At 36.5% G+C, this 19,568-nt stretch overlaps 3 protein-coding genes across 3 annotated transcripts; 1 reads left to right on the forward strand and 2 right to left on the reverse strand.

Moving 5' to 3' along the window:
* Positions 1-1,593: 1,593 nt before the first annotated feature.
* LOC140178551 (uncharacterized) lies at positions 1,594-5,064 on the reverse strand. Its single transcript, XM_072215734.1, has one exon. It carries the CDS (start codon positions 5,062-5,064, stop codon positions 1,594-1,596), a length of 3,471 nt encoding a protein of 1,156 aa, XP_072071835.1.
* A 10,970-nt stretch (positions 5,065-16,034) lies between these two features.
* On the forward strand, positions 16,035-16,574 carry LOC140178552 (protein MAIN-LIKE 2-like). The gene has a single exon (XM_072215735.1). It carries the CDS (start codon positions 16,035-16,037, stop codon positions 16,572-16,574), a length of 540 nt encoding a protein of 179 aa, XP_072071836.1.
* Positions 16,575-16,906: 332 nt separating this feature from the next.
* Positions 16,907-18,340, reverse strand: LOC112742457 (uncharacterized). Its single transcript, XM_025791691.1, has 4 exons — positions 18,025-18,340; positions 17,767-17,910; positions 17,180-17,601; positions 16,907-17,134 (listed from the first exon to the last, which is right to left on the reverse strand). Exons 1-4 carry the CDS (start codon positions 18,338-18,340, stop codon positions 16,907-16,909), a joined length of 1,110 nt encoding a protein of 369 aa, XP_025647476.1.
* Between the last annotated feature and the right edge of the window lie 1,228 nt (positions 18,341-19,568).

The following is a 19,568-nucleotide window of genomic DNA, read 5'->3' on the forward strand; positions in this document are numbered from 1 at the left end:
GATGAGATGTTCCACGTATTTGGCAATGTTGTCCCATTCAATGTTTTCCAGACGATAAGCTCCTTTTCCGACCACTTTAGTGATTCGAAAAGGTCCTTCCCATGTTGCTGCCAATTTTCCATGGCCTGGTGGTTTCCGAACGTCTTCTAGCTGCCTAAGCACTAGATCTCCTTCCTGGAAGGTCCTTGGTCTCACTCTCTTGTCGTATTGACGCTTCATAGCTAGTTGCATTGATTGTTGCCTTAATTGTGTGAGACTGTGTTCTTCATCGATGATGTCAAGCTCGGCTCGTCGAGTTTGTTCGTTAGAGTTGTCGTCGAAGTGCTCGGTCCTTGTCGACCCTTGGCTGATCTCCAAAGGGATTACACATTCTGATCCGTACACTAGGCGGAAAGGGCTTTCTTTAGTTGTTGATTGGGGAGTTGTGTTATAACTCCATAGTATCTCTGGTATTAGCTCGGCCCAGTGACTTTTAACCTCGGTCAGTTTTTTCTTTAGGGCCTGCAAAATTACTTTGTTAGCCGCCTCTGCGAGCCCATTTGTCTGTGGGTGCTCAACAGAGGAGAAACAATGTCCAATATTCATGCTGGTTAAGAATGATGCAATTTTTTTGTCAGTAAATTGCCTACCATTATCAGAGATAAGTTCCCATGGAACACCATATCTACAGATGATAAATTTCCAAATAAACTTTTGTACCTTATCCGAGGTTATTTTCGCAAGTGGTTGTGCTTCTATCCACTTGGTAAAGTAGTCGATGGCTACCAAAAGGAACTTTACCTGACCTGGCGCTATTGGAAATGGTCCGAGGATGTCTATGCCCCACTTGTGGAACGGCCAGGTTGCGTCCGATGTATGTAACACCTCGGCTGGGTTGTGTATCAGTGGCGAGCATTTTTGACATGATTCGCACTTTTTGACCTTGTCTGTGCAGTCCGACCTTAAGGTCGGCCAATAGTATACCGCCCGTAAGATCTTTGTAGTCAAGCTTCTGCTTCCAATATGATGTCCGCAAATGCCCTCGTGGACTTCGTCTATTGTTAATTTAGTGTCTTCTCCTGCAAGACATTTAAGTAGTGGGCGGGAGAAGCCACATTTGTATAGATTATCTCCGATTAGGGTGAACTCGGTCGCTTTCCTTTTGAAAGACCTCGGGTCGCCTTCTGGCGTTATTCCTGTCTTCAGGTAGTGTATTATTGGTGTTCGCCAGTCTTCGCCCTGTGATAAATTAAAAACTTACTGCAAATCTAGGCTAGGTTTTGTTAGCGTGAGATGCACCAACTTTCCTGACTGCTGATCTTCCCTGTGTGTTGCTAATTTAGATAATATGTCTGCTCTAGAGTTTTGTTCCCGTGGTATATGCGTTATTTCGAATTTTTGAAAGTTTTTTATCATGTTCTTAGCAATATATAAGTATTTTTCCAAGAGTGTATCTTTGGTTTGAAAATTGCCGGTTACTTGCTGAACTATGAGCAGGGAATCGCAATATACCTGTAAGCTCGGCACCTGGACTTCTTTAGCGAGCCTTAGCCCCGCCAATAATGCCTCATACTCGGCTTGATTATTCGTTGTCTGAAATTGAAATTTGATCGATTACTCAGCATATACGCCTTGGTTGTCTTTTAGCAGTATTCCTGCCCCGCATCCGTTGTCATTGGATGCTCCGTCCACATCCAGTTCCCATGGCTTTGTTTCTTCTACTTCATTTGTGAATTTTGAGATGAAATCGGCTAGGGCCTGGGCCTTGGGGGATCCTCTGGACTGATATGTGATGTCAAATTCTGAGAGCTCGACCGACCATTTGGTTAGCCTTCCCGCTAGGTCAGGCTTGGCTAGGATCTGTCGAAGTGGTTGATTGGTCCGAACTATAATTCGGTATCCCTGGAAGTAATGCCGAAGTTTTCGAGCTGTGACGATTAATCCATATGCTAGTTTTTCTATCGTCGGGTACCTTGTTTCAGCACCCTGTAGTACTTTACTTGTGAAATATACTGGTTGTTGCTCTTTGCTGTCATCTGTTACAAGTACCGAACTGATTGTGTTAGTGGAAATTGAAAGAAATAGGTGCAGGGGCTTACCTTGCTCTGGCTTTCTCAATATGGGCGGTGATCCCAAGGTGTTTTTGAATTTGGTGAAGGCTTCTTCGCATTCTTTGGTCCAAACAAATTGGTCCGACTTCTTTAAGGTGTTGAAGAAGTGGTATGACTTTTCTGCTGCTGCTGGCAAGAACCGAGAAAGAGCCGCCAGCCGACCTGTGAGCTGTTGGACCTCCTTTTTGTTTCTAGGAGGTTGCATGTTAATTACGGCCAAACATTTGTCTGAGTTCGCCTCTATTCCTCTGTTTGTTAGCAAGAAGCCGAGGAATTTGCCTCCCTTGACTCCGAACGCGCATTTTTCTGGGTTTAACCTCATGTTGTGTTTTCTGAGCTGTGTAAATACTTCGTCCAGGTTGTGTTTGTGCTGTTCTTCCGAAGTTGATTTTACCACCATGTCATCCACGTATATTTCAATGTTTCTGCCTATCTGATCTTTGAAGACTTTGTCCATAAGCCGCTGATATGTTGCCCCCGCATTCTTCAGCCCAAAGGGCATGACTTTGTAGCAAAAATTTCCTTGGTCTGTGATAAATGCTGTTTTTTCTTCGTCATCTGGATGCATGAGAATTTGGTTATAGCCTGAATAGGCATCCATGAAACTGAGCACTGGAAATCCCGAGGTGTCGTCTACCAATCTGTCTATGTTAGGGAGGGGGTAACCATCTTTAGGGCATGCTTTGTTTAGATCGGTGAAATCCACGCACATGCGCCACTTTCCCAAGCTTTTTCGTACCATCACGACGTTTGCTAGCCATGCTGAGAATCGATGTTCCCGGATAAACCTTGCCTCCAGGAGTTTTTTGGTCTCTGCTTCTGCCGCTTTTCTCCTTTCGTCTCCCAGGTTTCTTTTCTTTTGTCGTATAGGTCGGACGTTTGGATTGACAGCTAGCTTGTGGCAAATGAAATTAGGGTCAATATCGGGCATGTCAGCTGGCGTCCATGCAAACAGGTCGGCGTTGTCTTGTAATGTTGTGATAAGGTCGGTCCTTCGTCCTGTAATAAATGCCGATCCTATGTTAGTAAATTTCTCATCATCACCCATTCTTACCTTTTCGAGGTCGTCTGTTGGTGTTGGACGACTGTCGTCGTTTCTGGGATCGAGCTCAGCCAGCGTTGGTATGTGTTCCGAGTTAAAGACAGTGTGAATCCGAGGTGTTTCCTCCTTCTTTACTGTTTTGAGGCTTGCGTTGTAGCATTGCCTTGCCTCCTTGTGGTCGGCGTAAACTGTTCCCACCGTGTTACCCTGCAAGGGAAATTTCACGCAAAGATGAACAGTTGAAACAATAGCGCCGAAAGCATTTAATGATGGGCGTCCGAGAATGATATTATAAGGGCTAGGGCAATCGACCACTAGAAATTGGATATCCAGTGTTTTGTTATTCGGAGATTCCCCAATTGTTGTCCTCAGCCAAATGTACCCTGACACCGATACCTTTTCCCCAGAGAACCCTACCAATTCTCCGGGCGACGGTTGTAGTGCGTTGTCGCTGAAATGCATCTTTTTGAAGGTGGAGTAGAACAAGACGTCGGCACTGCTCCCTGGGTCGAGCAAGACCTTTTTCACTGTTAATTCCCCCATGTGAATCGAGATGACAACTGGATCATCTAGATTCGGATAGGTTGTTTTAAGGTCGGCCGTGCTGAAGTCGATGCGTGAGGTCGGACTAGGTGTTTGTCGTTCCAGGTGAGATCCTTCCATTGTCATCATTGTTCGGTAATTCCTTTTCCTGGCCGAGGCGGTGGTTCCGCCTGCAGCAAAGCCTCCCGAGATGTAGTTTATGATCCCCTTAGATGGGGGTGTTTCGACCTGTTTGTGTCTGTTGTCCCTTTCTGCTTCTTTTTCTATGTCTTGCTGCCTTCTTGACGAGATATATTTGTCTAAGAGTCCTTGCCTGGCCAGTCTCTCCAGTAGGTCTTTTGCTACAATACACTCGTCTGTGGTATGGCCGAACTTTTGGTGAAAAGCGCAGTGTTTGCTTTTATCCACGTACGTCTGATCTTGGTATGATCCTGCTCGGACTGGTGGTTTGATCAATTTGTTGTGCAGGATCTCTTTGATTATATCCTCCCTTTTTGTGTTGAATTTTGTGTATGTATCAAATTTCGGTGCTAGTTTGAATGATTTCCTGGAGTCTTTGCTTATGGGCCGATTAGGCCTCTCTTCCTCTTTCCTCATTGGTTTTTCGCTTCTCCGTGCTTCCCTGAGTTCTTCGATTTCAATCTGGCCCTGGGCTTTTTCTCGGAATTCCTCTAATGTCTTCGGTTTTGCTACCGCGATTGCTTCCTGGAATTTCCCGGGGCGAAGGCCGCTCTTGATGGCGTGCAATTGTACTTCGGGATTAAGGTCGGGGATCTGCATTGCTGCTTCTGTGAACCGCATCATGTATTCCTTCAAACTCTCGTGTTGTCCTTGCTTGATCGTGCTGAGGTAGTCTGAGTCCCGCACATAAATTTTAGAAGCTGCAAAATGATTAATAAATAATTTGGCGAATTCATCAAAACTTGTTATTGAACCTGCAGGTAGGTTAGAGAACCATAATAGGGCTGCCCCATCTAAGAAAGTAGGAAAAGACCGGCACAAGATGGGATCGGAGTCACTATTAAGAAACATCATTGATTCAAATTTCGTGACATGGATTTTAGGATCTCCGATCCCCTTGTACGGTGTTAGGGTCATTGGAAGTGTGAAACTTTTGGGCATTTTAAAACTCATTATCTCTTCTGAAAAAGGATTCGTCCGTCGGCGTGTCGTTTTGGGGACAGTTTCCCCCGTCTTCACATTGGATTCTGACTGACGTTCGTCATGCTGATCTGTGGCTATTTTCTTATTGGCCTTCTGTTCGTCATTTTTCTGTACCTCCGCCAATTGCTCGGCCATCCGCTGGTTTTCTGCAAACAGGGCGGCGTTCGCGGCTAGGAGGTCAGCATTGGTCGGATTGGTAGAAGGCGTCACTGAGTGGTCCGTCATGGCTCGGTACCTGAGTAGAAAGCAAGATGTTACGCTGTTAACCTTAGGAACTTAAAGAGCGAGGTGGGGTGGGGCCCCACGGTGGGCGCCAAATGTTCGTGCAAGGGTGCGCGGCTCCGTGCTAGATGTCGCATTCCAGTGGTTGACGAAAGGGACTTTGTCCTGCAGCGGAGAAACGCCTAGCTTGAGCACGAATCGGGCGGAGAACCTGCAAAAAGGACTCCGATGATCAAGTTAGTGGAGAGTAGTTATAAAATAGAGTATAAGGATGGAAAAGCATATACGAGTGTCTTCCAGTCCGTTCTATTTGATTTGGTAGCAGCCGTTTTATAGATTTGTGGATTGATTCTCTTTGATAGTTTGTTAGAGTGGATCTCGGTTTTTAGCCGAGATTCTTGGTGATCGTGTTTATCCGTTATTTGTTTCATCCGTTGTGGCTGACGTGGCCGAGATATAGGCGAGCAGTTCCGAGTTATAGGGCACAGTACAGGTCTAATACAATTTGCGGAACCTAATAAATATAAAAATGATTTTCAAGCCATTTTCATATTAGTTCACGTACTCTTCAATAAGTACATGCCAATTCAACAATTTGTCAATTTGTCATAAACTCATCTTTCTATGTTCTAACATTTACGTAACATTACATCTATATTATAAGATAGGATACCAAAGCCCAAAGTAAAAAACCAAACCAACAAGACCGACATGATATAATTCTCCTAGTATTTAAATATTTGAACATGGTGAAATTAATATTCTACCTCTTAACTCTAAAATGACAAAAATGCTCTTCTGAACATGTATAAGACAGTTTCTCCCTTAGCATGGTTGGTGTATCATCAAACAACATGGAACCATCACACCTTTTCACAATTTCAATTCAATAAATCAGAAAATGCAAATAAATAAATAAATAAATATCAACCCGGGGTATTTAATCAACACTACTTTTGAACTTAGATATTAGTTGTAACCCGTACATTGACAAAGCAATCATGGAACTAGAAGCACATGACAGAGGCAACACTTCTCGGCTCCCTCATGATGAGGGCTCTCTTCATGACATCTCGGACTATGAATTTAGCTTCTGGACATGTCTCTGAGTAATATCCCAGTCGAAGATTCGATGACGATGCCAAGGCTATGTGCACAAGTATTATGAGGAACACAAACATGGTCATCAGTTGGCTTGTAGGCATGTCAAAAATGTTGAAGATGAAGCCCTTCTGAACTGTATTTTAGATAGAGATCAGAGTAGGTCAGTGTATTTGGGTATGGTAAATTTCACTTGAAATATATAAGTAAAATTCACCCTTCACGACGTCTCTTCAGCATCTGCCGAAATAAAAGCTCTTCTACACCATAGCATTGCCCAATAAAAAAATTGTTCTTCTTTTTATTTTTTGGGGGGTATGCTTTTATGCTAAGTGTGGCGAAAATGATTTTCCAATTAATATCCAAAACATGTATCTCTAATTGGAAAAACTCATATATATGAACATTAAACTGGGACAGAGGAGAAGCCAATTTCACGAGGCAACAATGTCAAATAGGAAGGGAGTTAGACGAAGAGAAGTAATTAAAAGAGGAGGATGATGATGAGGATGATTAGGAAGGGAATGTGATATGATGGGAAATAATTATTTTGGGGATCATGACAGATTTTGAAACCGACAAAAAAAAAGGCGATGAGTGAGAGAAATATTTTGGGGTTAGGGATGTGAAAGTAAATTTGCATATTGTCAACTAGTATTTCATTGGTAAAATAGCACAACCTATAAATGTATCTTTTATAAAAGGATGATAGTGCATAAAAATTTGTTATAATTTTCTAATCTTTTTATAGGAAATATATATAATTGATTATAATTATATTAATTATTTTATATTATATGACTTCTATATATAAGTGATTTCATTTATTGTTAAAAATTTTAAATAAATTAAGTTATTATTATTTTTTATTTAAGTTTAAATAAAAATAAAATTAAATATTTTATTCTATTTAGATTTTTAAGATTTAGTGAAAACCAATACTCAAATATAAATAGAGCTCTGAGGTTTGAGAAATTCAAAATTTTTTAACATTGACATATAGCATCAAAAAGTTTATAAAGAGTGTCTTTTTTATTTTTTAGTGAATTTCTTAGTAAGCATGGCCAACCATTTTTCACTCTTTGTCACTTTATTTTTTTCTCACCTCATCAAGTAAGTGATATTTGTATAACTCTTTTTGAAGTTTATAGTTTTGTGATTAATAATGAACGACAACTTTTTTTTAGAATAATTCTTGCACTTATATTAAGGGACCAAAAAGTATATTATATTTTTAAGAAATATTATAATTACTTGTGAATTGTAATTTGTGAATAATATTAGAATTTCAGTATTTTTTTTTATTATTGAACCTTTATATTCATGAGACTACACCAAATCAATTATTAGTGACTGTTTTTCTAAATTAAAATTGAAGACGGAATTTCCTATTGAATGATATCATATAAAAAAAGTTATTTTGTTTGGTTTTATGCTGTGATTTGTGTTCTAGATGCAAACTTCTGTTTTATTTTTATTACTAACCTTTTAAATTTTAATGCAGTTGGCTCTGAAATTTTCCAATGATCAATATGGCTACTAATGTAACTTCTTGTTAAAAGTGTTGGTGATGCTTGAAGGCGACAATTACATCTTCTCCATAGAATGGCCATTTAAGGGAGAATATGAAGGTGGAGAATATATTTATGGCTTTCCTGGAATTATTTTTCTTAGTTGCTCATGAATTTATTTGCTTGTTTATTTAATATTATTTTTCTTGTCTTTTAGTCTTTAGAGGTACAAGTTTCAAATAAACAAAGAAGCTCAAAGAGGCCCATGGAAATGACAAAATCAACTCTTTGTAGTGATATTATGTCAATACCCCTCTTTTTTAATAAGCATTCATAAGAATTTTTATTTGCTTTATCTTAATTGTTTTTTTATTTTGATTGGTTCTTTTCCTTTTTTAATAAGCATTCATAAGAATTTTCATCTGTGAGTGCTGCCAGTCATCCTGAATTTCAGCTATGCGGCAACATGTATGTTTATCAACTTCTACTTATTCCCTTAACTTGAATTAATATTACATAAGGCAATACATATTGAACTTTGGAACGTATGTTCCTCATCACAAAGCAATAGAACTTTGTTTCCAACTTTTTGTTAGGATGCTTTAAAATTTACTTCAATTTCTTTATCAAGTTGAAAAGATCTAATGCTGGGGAAGCTAGACTAGATCCTCCTTGTTCTAGCTTTCCAAATGATTAATAGTTGGATTAGTTCGATAATTGGTTAAATACATGTATATGAAGAATCAGTGCACAATGTCTCTACGCAAATATATCATGAATGAATATGATTTTTACATTTTTTTTTCACCTTGTAATCTTTGTGTCTGGGTTATGTGTATAATAAGAAGCCTATCCTTTTCCACCTTATATGGCACCTGCTGCAGCTTCTGTCCGAAAGGTTTTTCAAGGCACATGTTTTAAAATCGGATAATAAAATGTGTGTTTAACTTCAATGAAATTTAATGAAAAGCTCGGTTTATGATAAAGCCAAAATCTCAGCATCCATCTCATTGGACACTAGTTCACAAAATGATCCTAACCAATCACCTGACTCAATTCCTCTTTTTATTGTTATTGTTATTATTTTTTTGTTCTATTGTTATTTACATTGTGTTTCATGTCATAGATAGCTTGGTTCTCTCATTTATTTGCATAGCACTTGCTGCTATTGAATTCTTTCTGATGGAATACTTGTAATTTAATCCTACAAGAAGGTACAGAATTGGATGTTGAAACAAATTGGGTTATGACTTATGAGTATGATAAGAGGCCTAAAGAAATAATAGGGTTACTCCGTCTAATAATTAGCCATGCACTATTTTGTTTGCCGTTGATTTTCTATAATAAGGTCAGTACTTTTGTGCTGTTATGCTGCTGATTGGCATTGGAATTTGTTAATATCTCACTTTTTCGCTTATGATTTACTCTCTTGTGAATGTAGATGGAGTGTATGTACTCCATTTTTGATGCATTCGATAGAATTTTCTTTTCGTAGGTTAAGGCTGTGTATGACATATTAATTATTTTATATTATATATATATATATGTGATCTTATTTATTGTTAAAAATTCTAAATGATTAAGTTATTATTACTTTTTGATTTAGGTTTAAATGAGAATAAAATCAAATATTTTATTCTACTTAAATCTGTAGGGTTTAGTGAAAACCAATACTCAAGTATAAATAGAGCTTTCAGTTTTGAGGAATTCAAAATTTTTTAACATTGACATATATCACCAAAAAGCTTACGAAGAGTGTCCATTTTATTTTTTAGTGAATTTCTTAGTAAACATGGCCAACCGCTTTTCACTCTCTGTTATTTTGTTTTTCCTCGCCACATCAAGTAAGTGATATTTGTATAATTCTTTTTGAAGTTTATATTTTTGTGATTAACAATCAACAACAATTTTTTTTAAATAATTCTTACACTTATATTAAGGAACCAAAAAGTATACTATATTTTTAAGAAATATTATAATTACTTGTGAATTGTAATTTGTGAATAATGTTAGAATTTTAGTATTTTTTTTTATTATTGAACCTTTATGTTCATGAGACTATGCCGAATCAGTTATTAGTGACTGTTATCAGTAATAACATCTAAAAGAGGATTAAAACTATAATGCTCTAAAACTAGTTATAATAAAATAAAACAACAAAAGAAAAACAATATTCTAAAATTTTGATACGAATAATATTTTCTAATAACATATAAAATATATATGTATGTAGGTGCTCTTATGGTTATGGTAGCTAGTGATCAATGCAAGCAAGACAATGGTGATTGTACCGCCGATTGTAACAACAGATGTGCGGCGGCTGTTAGTGGCAGTCAAGGGTTGTGCGGCCCCGGTCAGGGTGGACTGAATCGATGTTGGTGCTATTACGAGTGCCAAATAAAAATGTGTAATGAAAATTTTAGAATGAGCGATAATTGTGAAGACGATAAGTGTACTCTTGCTTGTATTAACAAGCATCCTGGCCGTGCAGCTCAAGGAAGATGCCCATTAGTAATTCCTCCACAAGTAACTGATTTTTGTAGTTGCACTTTCTTGTGCTCTGCTATAGCTAAAAAGTTTTTGCCTTAAATTTGAAATAGAAAAGGTTGATTATTCATTAACAACTTATAAATGATGAACTTAGCTACGTATAATTAAGTCTTTTTTTCTCCTTTTGTTTTTAGTTTGTTATATTTCTCCGTCTTCCAAAACAGATGATTTGTTATTTGGTCTATTTGTTAAGAGAATGAGAATTAGAATTAGAATTTAATTTAAAAAAAGTATTCTGTGATCCATTGTTTGTCGTTAAATAAATGATTATTATGAATAAATTGTCATCGTATATACTTAACTTAATAAAGCACTAAAAATGTATAAGTCTATATTTATTAATTTTTAAATTTTTACATTTATTATATATTATTAATTTTATAATCAAAATACACCATGTGTTATTCTCCTATTACAACTTAAATCAAATATTTCTTTCTAAAATTAAAGAAATCAAATCTTTCTTTTTAAATTTAAAGAGTTCTCCCCTCCTTTCTCTTTCTTTCTCTATCTTTCTTATATATCATTATCAATATTAATGACTAATTATAAATTTGACAATCAAAATATGCATGACATTCTCTAATTACATTCAAATTAAATTTAAATTAAAATATAGCTATATTATATATTATATTTATAATTACTAAGTAATTTAATAACTAAAATGCGTCACATGACATTTTCTTATTAAAATTTCGAAAATATTTAGTAACAAAAAAATAGCCAAAAACAGTCATAACTTGCCTTATTTAGCATTTATTAATTGTTGCAACAATTAATGAATATTAAATTAGGCAAATTCTTGCTTTTTTTTTTTGTCTCTCTAGCATTATCGCTAAAATTTAGAAAAAATATTTTCCTCCAAAATTAATAACCCTCCTTCTTACATTCTCTTATCTACCTATCTCTTTTTTTCTATTTCTCTTTATCCTTTCCATTCTATATATAATTTATATTTTATCTTTTATATTTTATATTAGTAATTTGACAAATTAAAATGTGTCACCAGATTTTTTTATTATAATTAAAATAATTTTTTTAGCTTCCAAATTAACAAACTCCCTCTCTCATTCTTTTTCTTTATCTTTCTCTCTCTTTTTTCTTATTCTCTATTTTTCTCTACCTTTCTTTTCTATAAAAAATAAAATTAACAACATAATATAATTTAAATAAAAAAATATTATTATATACATAATTTTTATTTAATTTTAATTTTTTACTACTTATCTTTCTAATTTATATTTTTACTTCTTTTCTTTGAAATATATTTTTTTTGAATCATAAAAAGCTCAACACAAAGTAGTGGAGCAAATAACCAAACAAAGTACTACAAAAAGAAAACAAAAAAAAAAGCCTGTCATCTCCCACATTGTCATCAACAACGAAACGGATCACTTCCAGTCCAATCTGTAAAGCTCAGAGTTGTCCTCCTTTGTATGATCTCAACACCTGCTTCCTCTCCCTTGAAAATCCTAGCATTACGTTCCAACCAGATGTTCTAAATCACCGCAAAGAAACCAGTCAGCCACACTTTCTGCTCCTGTTTTCGCCTGTGCATGCCAATCCAATTTTCAAACAGTTCTCTTATGGTTCCAGGGATAACCCAATCTTGACCAAAGGATCTCAACCAACTACATCACACCTGCCATGTTATGTCACAAAGAAGAAATAAATGTTGAACAGATTCTACCTCCTTCTTACATAGTACACAGATATTATCACTGTGAATGATCACGCCTAATCTACTCAACATTTCTTTGGTATTAACTCTACCAACCAGCACAAACCTTAACTCTACCTCCTTCTTTGGTATTAACTCTACCAACCTGCATAAAGGAGTTCGTAGAAAAAACACCTTTACTCTCAAACTTCCAAACCACCTTATCCTCTCTCTGCCATGTGACAACTTCACTGGCCTTAGCCTCTCATAAAGCTAATGGACGAGTTCAAGCTCCTATTGGAATAACTCTCTCTTCCACTGGAAATTCCAAATCCACTCGAAGTCATCCCAGAAACCACAATCCCCTATTACAGTTCCTTGTTGGCTTGAAACAGAGAATAGTCTTGGGAATGACGCTTTCAGAGGCCCACTTTGTAGCCAATTATCTTCCCAAAATAGGGTGCTCCTGCCATTCCTACTTCCAAATTTATTACATATATAATTTAAAAAAAAATACTAATGTTATGATTAAAAGTTAAAATTAAAATTTAATTATTTTAAAAAAAATAAATTTAAATTAATTTTATAACTATCAATATAAATTTTTTTATACTAATATTTAATTAAAAATATCAATATTTTATACCTATCAATAGAATTTTAGTAATGCAAGAAAAAATTGATAACTCGGGCAATGCATAACGAAGAACACAAAACCATATCATAACACATTAGTTCATATGTCTGGTAAGTTAATACAAATCAATTTAAGCATGAATTATAACTAAGCATATTAACCTCAATTAGAATGTTAAACAGAAATCACAACGAAAATTCCAATACTAAACTGCTAGTGAGAAAACATACCATCAATAAGACAAGTGTGATTCACAGACACTTCACCAGTTCACCAGAAGTCCTGGTTGAAGGATGCAAACTACCCAAAGTAAAAAGCATTGACAAAGAGAAACACAGTGAATATCAGAACAGCCAATAAATATTTGTTTTAATAAACAATCAAGGTTTAAAAAAATTGCATGCATACAAAAATATTTAAAGCTGAGATTTTCAGATCCAAAACACAAACACACTTGAAGATCAAAACCAGATACATTAACAATTTAGAGTTAGAAAATCTCCGATAAATCTATCTGATGCAGACATGTAGTAGTGGGTAGATATAATTAGGTTATAACTTGTTGATATGAACAAAAACATGTAATGTGAATCTTTCCAATTTTTGAAAAACTCATAATTCTAAAACAATAGCATGTCAGTTTGAGCGGCTATCAAGTGTTATTACATTGAATGCCCAAATAGATCATGCATGAAAATTCCTAACCTTTCTCACCCTTTTCAATTTTCTTCTCTGCGTTCCTCTTTGCCTCTCCAGTTTCAAGCCGCTTCAGCCTCTTGAGTCTGTTCGTCTCTGCTGCCTGCATATATAGATGTCGACACCAATAGCGTTACTGACAATTCCGCCGGATAGAGGAGTGACCGATTCGGGTAATTATGGACCCGTTATTGCGGCGGTGGCAGTTATAACCCTTTTGTGTCTGGTGGTGGTAATGCTCTGTAGAAACCGGAGTCGTCAGATAGAGAATTGGGTCGAAACCACCTGTGCCTTATGCGTCGACGGCACCCTTGATGTTGAGTCTCATCATCTTCCTCCTCCTGTCACCGCCTCGTCCTGTTCCGCCGCCTCAGGGGGTGGCGCCGGAGAATAGTGGAGGAGGCGAAGATATGGCGGCGGAGGTGGAAGCAGGTCCATCACGAGAGATCAGTCACGAACCTGAAGAAGAAGATAAATATATAGTCATGGACTGAGAAAAATATTAATTATACATTACAGAAGTAACAACGTACTAATAACTTCATTTTTATTCCTTCTTTTTTTTTTTTTTTTCTTCCTCCAAATGTGCGTTAAGACGCAGGAAATTAAAATGAAGTTTAATGTGGTTTCTTTGAATGTTGTAATATATATCTTAGAATTAAAAATAGGCAATTTGTTCACCAAAAAAAAAAAAGGCACTTTTGATTGACAAGTATCTTAAGAAAAGGTGATTAGATTAATTAAGTCATGTATAATTAGTTAGTAGTTTGGGCCCCTACTGTGATTTATGGGCTGGTTATCTTTTCTGGACCTGTAAACCAACCAAAAATATATATAAAACCATGATGATAAAATGTTGCACTTTTTATAATAACTCAGTTTTATTGCAAAGTGGTTTGCACAACAATTATTTAGAGTGCATTATTTTTTTAGTATTTTAATGATCAAAAGACATTATTTTGTATATAAAAACTTGTAAAATAAAACTCACATTAACGAAAGAAACTAATTCAATTAGAACGATTGCTTTCAATAAAAAAATATCATTAGTATTCGTAATTAAATAAAATATGGAATTAGTGTTAAAACAGAAGATTCCAATATTATATTTATCAAAAAAATTCTTAAGGATTTGAGAGTTTAGAAGTTGACCAATATGTCTTCAATACATCATTTATATTTTTATTGTTCGTAATTAATAAAAAATAAATATAAATAATTTTTTTAAACCAATTTATTTATAACGTTTAGTTAATATCCGTGTGATGTGAATAGAAATTTTTTTAAAAGGTAAAAAAAATAATTTTTAATAATTTATTTTATATTTGTTTCAATAGATGATTTAAAAGTTATTATTTATAATTGTCTAAATGTATGTTGTAATGTACATAGTTTCTTATAAAATAAGTCAAAGTGAATAAGTTGTAATAGTGTGATCATTGTTTATTTTTTTCTCAATATTATATAGAATATTAAATTATGTATATTTACATGATGTCAATCACATCCAATGGTACAATTTTTTTTGTTAGACAGCTTTTTTTACAGAAATTATTTTCTTTATGGAAGTTAAGGTAGTGTATTAGCCAAATATTGAGAATGTAGGTGTATTGTCGAATGGTGAGATTCAATTTTAACACAGTAGGGGGCGTGTTGACAGTGCCTTAGAGACGTGTCAGGCAATAAAAACACGCATGTGGGTGTGGTGAGGTGAGTTGAAGGGACATGTGGCACAGCCCTACCAACACGCAGGGGTGTGTTGCCTCTGAATCTTGGTAGATCAGCAGGGTCTTTGCTCCTTTCCGAGGAGTCTGGAGCAACACGGAGGGGGCGTGTTGCAGGTGGTCTGCATGCAGGGGATAGCCCCCACTCCGATAATCAACAACGTTCAAAGTCCCGTTTAAAGTCCCTCTATAAATTGAACTTCTGGAACCATTTCTCATGCATGAATGCTTCATATGTTCACTTTGAGAGGAGAAGTTGAGAGTGAAGATAAATGTAAGAGTTAAGTTTTTTTTTTTTTATTTGTTGAATGCTTCACAATTTGATCGTGAGAGAAGAAGTTGAGAGACTAAAGAAGAGTGTTAGAGTTAGGATTGTTTGAAAAAAAATATATAAAAAAATTATTAATTTGTAGTGTGTTTAAAAATAGTACATAATTATACGACACCTGAAGAACACATCATCAATTATTTGAATTATCCAATTTATATAAATTCATAAATTTTATTATTTTATGTAATTTAAATTAAGTTTTTTTTTTAATTTTTGTTATTGTTAGTAATATATGAAAATATAATATTATTATTTTAGAATATATTTTTAATAATATTTACGAATAATAGTTTTAGTTGTCTAATATAATTATATATGTTTTGTTTTATATAAATGTAAATATTATTTAAATTTTTTTTCGAATATAAATGTTATATATGTTCGTTTATTTTTTAATATAAATATTATTACTATATTGATTTTTAATGTATTTTCAAAAGTAAATATTATTATTTGTACTAATTATTATGTATAATATGTAAATAAGTAAATATTTTTTTAAAAGTCTCTCTCAGTGTGCTTCATCTTTTTTATTTATTCCGGTGTATTATTTTAAGTTGCCAAATTTTTATTGGGTAGGCAATAAAAAAATTAAACTGAAAATAATAATTTTAAAAGACACTCACTAATTTTTTAAAACACGCATCCAGTGCTCTTAATGGACGAATAGAAATAACAATATTTTATATTTATGTAAATTATAATTATAAATATTTTTTAATATTTTTTATTTATTTAAACTAATATTTAGTGAATAAATATGTTTTTGTTGAACCAGTCAAACAGGAATTTGATGGTTCGTAAACTGGATCCGCCGCTGACGTGGAATCCGATGGTTGAAAATTACTTACGCTCAACGGGCTTCTACCACGTTTCTAGGATTGGGTTGATAAGAGGATTTTATCCTTTATTAGCTGCTTTGGTGGAAAGGTGGAGGCCAGAAACTCATTTGTTTGTATTGCCGGTGGGTGAGGTTACTGTGACACTGGAAGATGTCGCTCATATATTTGACTTACCCATTGATGGAGAGCCTGTGAGCGGATGGACAGATAGTAGTAGCGACTTCATACAGAGTCAGAGCATTGCGATATTCGGTCACCCACCGGCTCTCAGTAGCTCTTCAAAATCTTATATTAAGTTGGGTTGGGTTCGGACTATTAGAGACGCAGAGCCATTGGATACCGATGAGTTTATTAAAAGATATGTCAGATGCCAGATTTTTTGTTTGTTGGGTTCAACCCTATTCACGGATAAGTCGACCGCATATGGAAATTCAAAATATGGTCTCAGAATTAAGTGAATATAATTCTTCGTTAATCTTTTGTATGTTTACCTCACAAAGGGATTAGATGGTAATATCAACATAACAATACAAACACAACGAACAAGAAAAATATTAATGAATAAAGGCAAATTTAAAAATACAAACACGACAAACAAGAAAAACATTAATGGATAAAAGAACCCTAAACATACAAACACAAAGGCCAGATTAGGTCTACGAACCACCATCGTCACTAGCACCACTCGGTCCAGCACGCTGAGGACATCTATTCTGACTATGACCCTGTCTACCACAGAACGGCATATCCGAGGACCACGCATATCGCGTGAGTCCATTTCATTCAAGTATCAGGTCAACTTGGGACGACCTTTCGATGTTCTCCTCAAGGCGAGATTAGCGACCAATGTGGGTCCCTGATAAGCAGGCCATGTCTCTGCATCGCCTAATGGTACAAACTCAAATCTGTAGACTTTACAAACCTCTGTCATTCTGTACACATCATGCACATACAGCTGCCAATCAAGTCGCTGGTTTGCACAACAAGCAATAACATGTCGATATGGTAGTCGTTCCACCTGAAAGTGTCCACAGTCACATGTTCACCTCGCAAGATCAACTACCAACACCTTTCCATTAGGCATTTCACGAACCTCAAACACCTCGTTCCGTCTATCAAACCGGTGCACAACTATATTCCCAGCACGTTGGATGTTTGCTTCTATCCTATGTTGTGCAAATACAGAGTAATTAAATCCAGCACGCTTGCGTTCGTGAGTCTCGGCACTCTTTCGCGTAAAAATTTCGTTTAACCGATAATACGTTGCTCGGACGAGTGCCAACACTGGGAGGTTTCGGGCACCCTTCAAAATTGAATTAATGCACTCCACAAGGTTCGTCGTCATATGGCCCCATCGATGACCCTCATCAAATGTCAATACCCAGTGTCTAAGTCCAATGGCATCGCACCACCGGGCATATGCCTCGCCTCGCTCTTCCAACCTCTTGTAATTGATGTTGTACTCCTCCACTATCCTTGAATACCCTATGTTGACAACAAGTTTTTGCAAGTGCGATACTTTGAATGCCCTTAAAAAGTTGCTACCGATGTGCCTTATACAAAACATCCAACATGCTCTCGGAGGTTGCCAATCACCACCAGAACGATTTACTGCTGCCCGGATTCACTCACGTCGATCTGAGATCATACCCACGCCGTCTGATCTAACAACATGCTTTCGTAGATTCCTTAGAAAGAAGTGCCACGCATCAGCTGTCTCGCCCTCCACCAGGGCAAAGGCGATAGGCACAATGTTCTGGTTTCCATCTTGTGCAACAGCAACTAGAAGTGTACCTTTGTATTTTTCGTACAGATGTGTGCCGTCAACTTAAACTAGAGACTTGCAATGCTTGAACGCCCTAATGCATGGATAGAAACTCCAGAATATGCAGTGAAGTATTCTGATACCATCCGCCTCCTCAGTCCCATTGTACAGTGGTCGTGTTTCTATTTGGACTATTGAGCCAGGCATCTTCTGAGTCATGACCGAGAGCCACCATGCCAAAGCTTGATAAGAATCCTCCCAACCACCAAAAACTTTGGCTATGGACTTCTGCTTTGTCAACCAAGCCTTTCGGTAACTGATGGTGTAGTTAAACCTTGACTGGACTTCCGTAATTATAGATTTGACCTTGATGGACGGGTCACTCTCAACCAATGGCCTTATAGCCTCAGCAACTGTGTCCGAGTCTAACTTGGAATGATCCTGTAAAATCGTTCCCATGGTGCATGTGTGTCTGCCGTTGTATCTCCGTATCTCCCAACAACTTTTTTTCTGTATCAAACTGGCTCGGATAAGCCAATTGCACCCACGCCCATACGTCTTGCATTTTGCATAGAACGTCAATGGTTCGGACTCATAAACATTGTAGTCGACTCCTCTAGAGATAGTGTAACTTCTGATTGCTGCGACGACAGACTTTCTAGAACAATACTCTATTCCTATCCTGAACTCTCCGTCCTCAGGATCAGCAACACTTATAAAAAGCAGAAATCATCATTCATTGATCCATCCGAAATATAAATTTACAAAAACATATTATTCACTCATCATGTACCTATGTTTGCATATTCCAGAAATTCCGGTGCATTCATCACGTCAAGATCCAAATTATGCATAAAAGGTGGGACGTTCATCGGTTGACTGACTGCAGGGTGAACCACCACATTCTCCACTTCTGCTTCGACTCCCACATCACCATCCTCGTCTTCATCGCCAGCTTCATAAGTAGCTTCAAAGTCCTCTTCGCACTCACTGTTCATTTCTTCATACACTGCAGCTCTATCATCCTCTATATCTAAATCATTTTGAATCTCATCTGCCTCTATGTCTTCAAACTCAACATACAGCTCAATCTGTGGCTGTCGCATTTGAGTTTGCCGGTGAATCTGGAACATATTTTGCATACTCTCCTCGTTAGTGATCGGCATGATATGAAACTGTATTAGACCACCAAAAACTATAACCGGATTCCGGTACAATATACTGCTCACTCTCCTCAATATACTGTTTTCCATGCTTTGACAGAGACTGTTTTGAAGCTCGATAAATGTCATGGTGCATGGAACCACAAACGAAAACGGATTTTGACACACAAACCCCACTCCCTCATGAGTATTTCATATAATCTCACCATTGCGATACACTATCACGTTTGCGGTACCCTCCATTACACTAGAAACACACTCAAAGAACACTCTTCTTCGTAATGAAAATGATACCGGACGTTGCCTTATATAGATGAAGTACTCAGCACGCCCACCCCCGTGTTGCGATCACCAACCAACCAGCTTTCGACACGTGTAACACGCCCCCCATGTATTGCAGGTTCGTACAACCAAACTTTGCCAAGTGGCATTCACGCCCACCCATGTGCTGACTCAGCACGCCCCCATGTGTTGCAGTCTACAAGTAACACGTACTCCCGCATGTTAAAAGTGTTTGCTGACAC

The sequence above is a fragment of the Arachis hypogaea genome, chromosome 14 (genome assembly GCF_003086295.3).
Source record: "Arachis hypogaea cultivar Tifrunner chromosome 14, arahy.Tifrunner.gnm2.J5K5, whole genome shotgun sequence".
NCBI lineage: Eukaryota > Viridiplantae > Streptophyta > Magnoliopsida > Fabales > Fabaceae > Arachis > Arachis hypogaea.

What these genes read in the sequence shown, in the direction of transcription:
- LOC140178551 (XM_072215734.1), bottom strand. Translation starts at nt 5,064, where the DNA reads ATGACGGACCACTCAGTGACGCCTTCTACCAATCCGACCAATGCTGAC.
- LOC140178552 (XM_072215735.1), top strand. Translation starts at nt 16,035, where the DNA reads ATGTTTTTGTTGAACCAGTCAAACAGGAATTTGATGGTTCGTAAACTG.
- LOC112742457 (XM_025791691.1), bottom strand. Translation starts at nt 18,340, where the DNA reads ATGGGAACGATTTTACAGGATCATTCCAAGTTAGACTCGGACACAGTT. An exon ending in TGTTAGATCAGACGGCGTGG is followed by an intron (nt 17,602 to 17,766) that starts GTATGATCTCAG and finishes TTGTCAACATAG; the next exon opens with GGTATTCAAGGATAGTGGAG. An exon ending in TGCCTAATGGAAAGGTGTTG is followed by an intron (nt 17,135 to 17,179) that starts GTAGTTGATCTT and finishes GGACACTTTCAG; the next exon opens with GTGGAACGACTACCATATCG.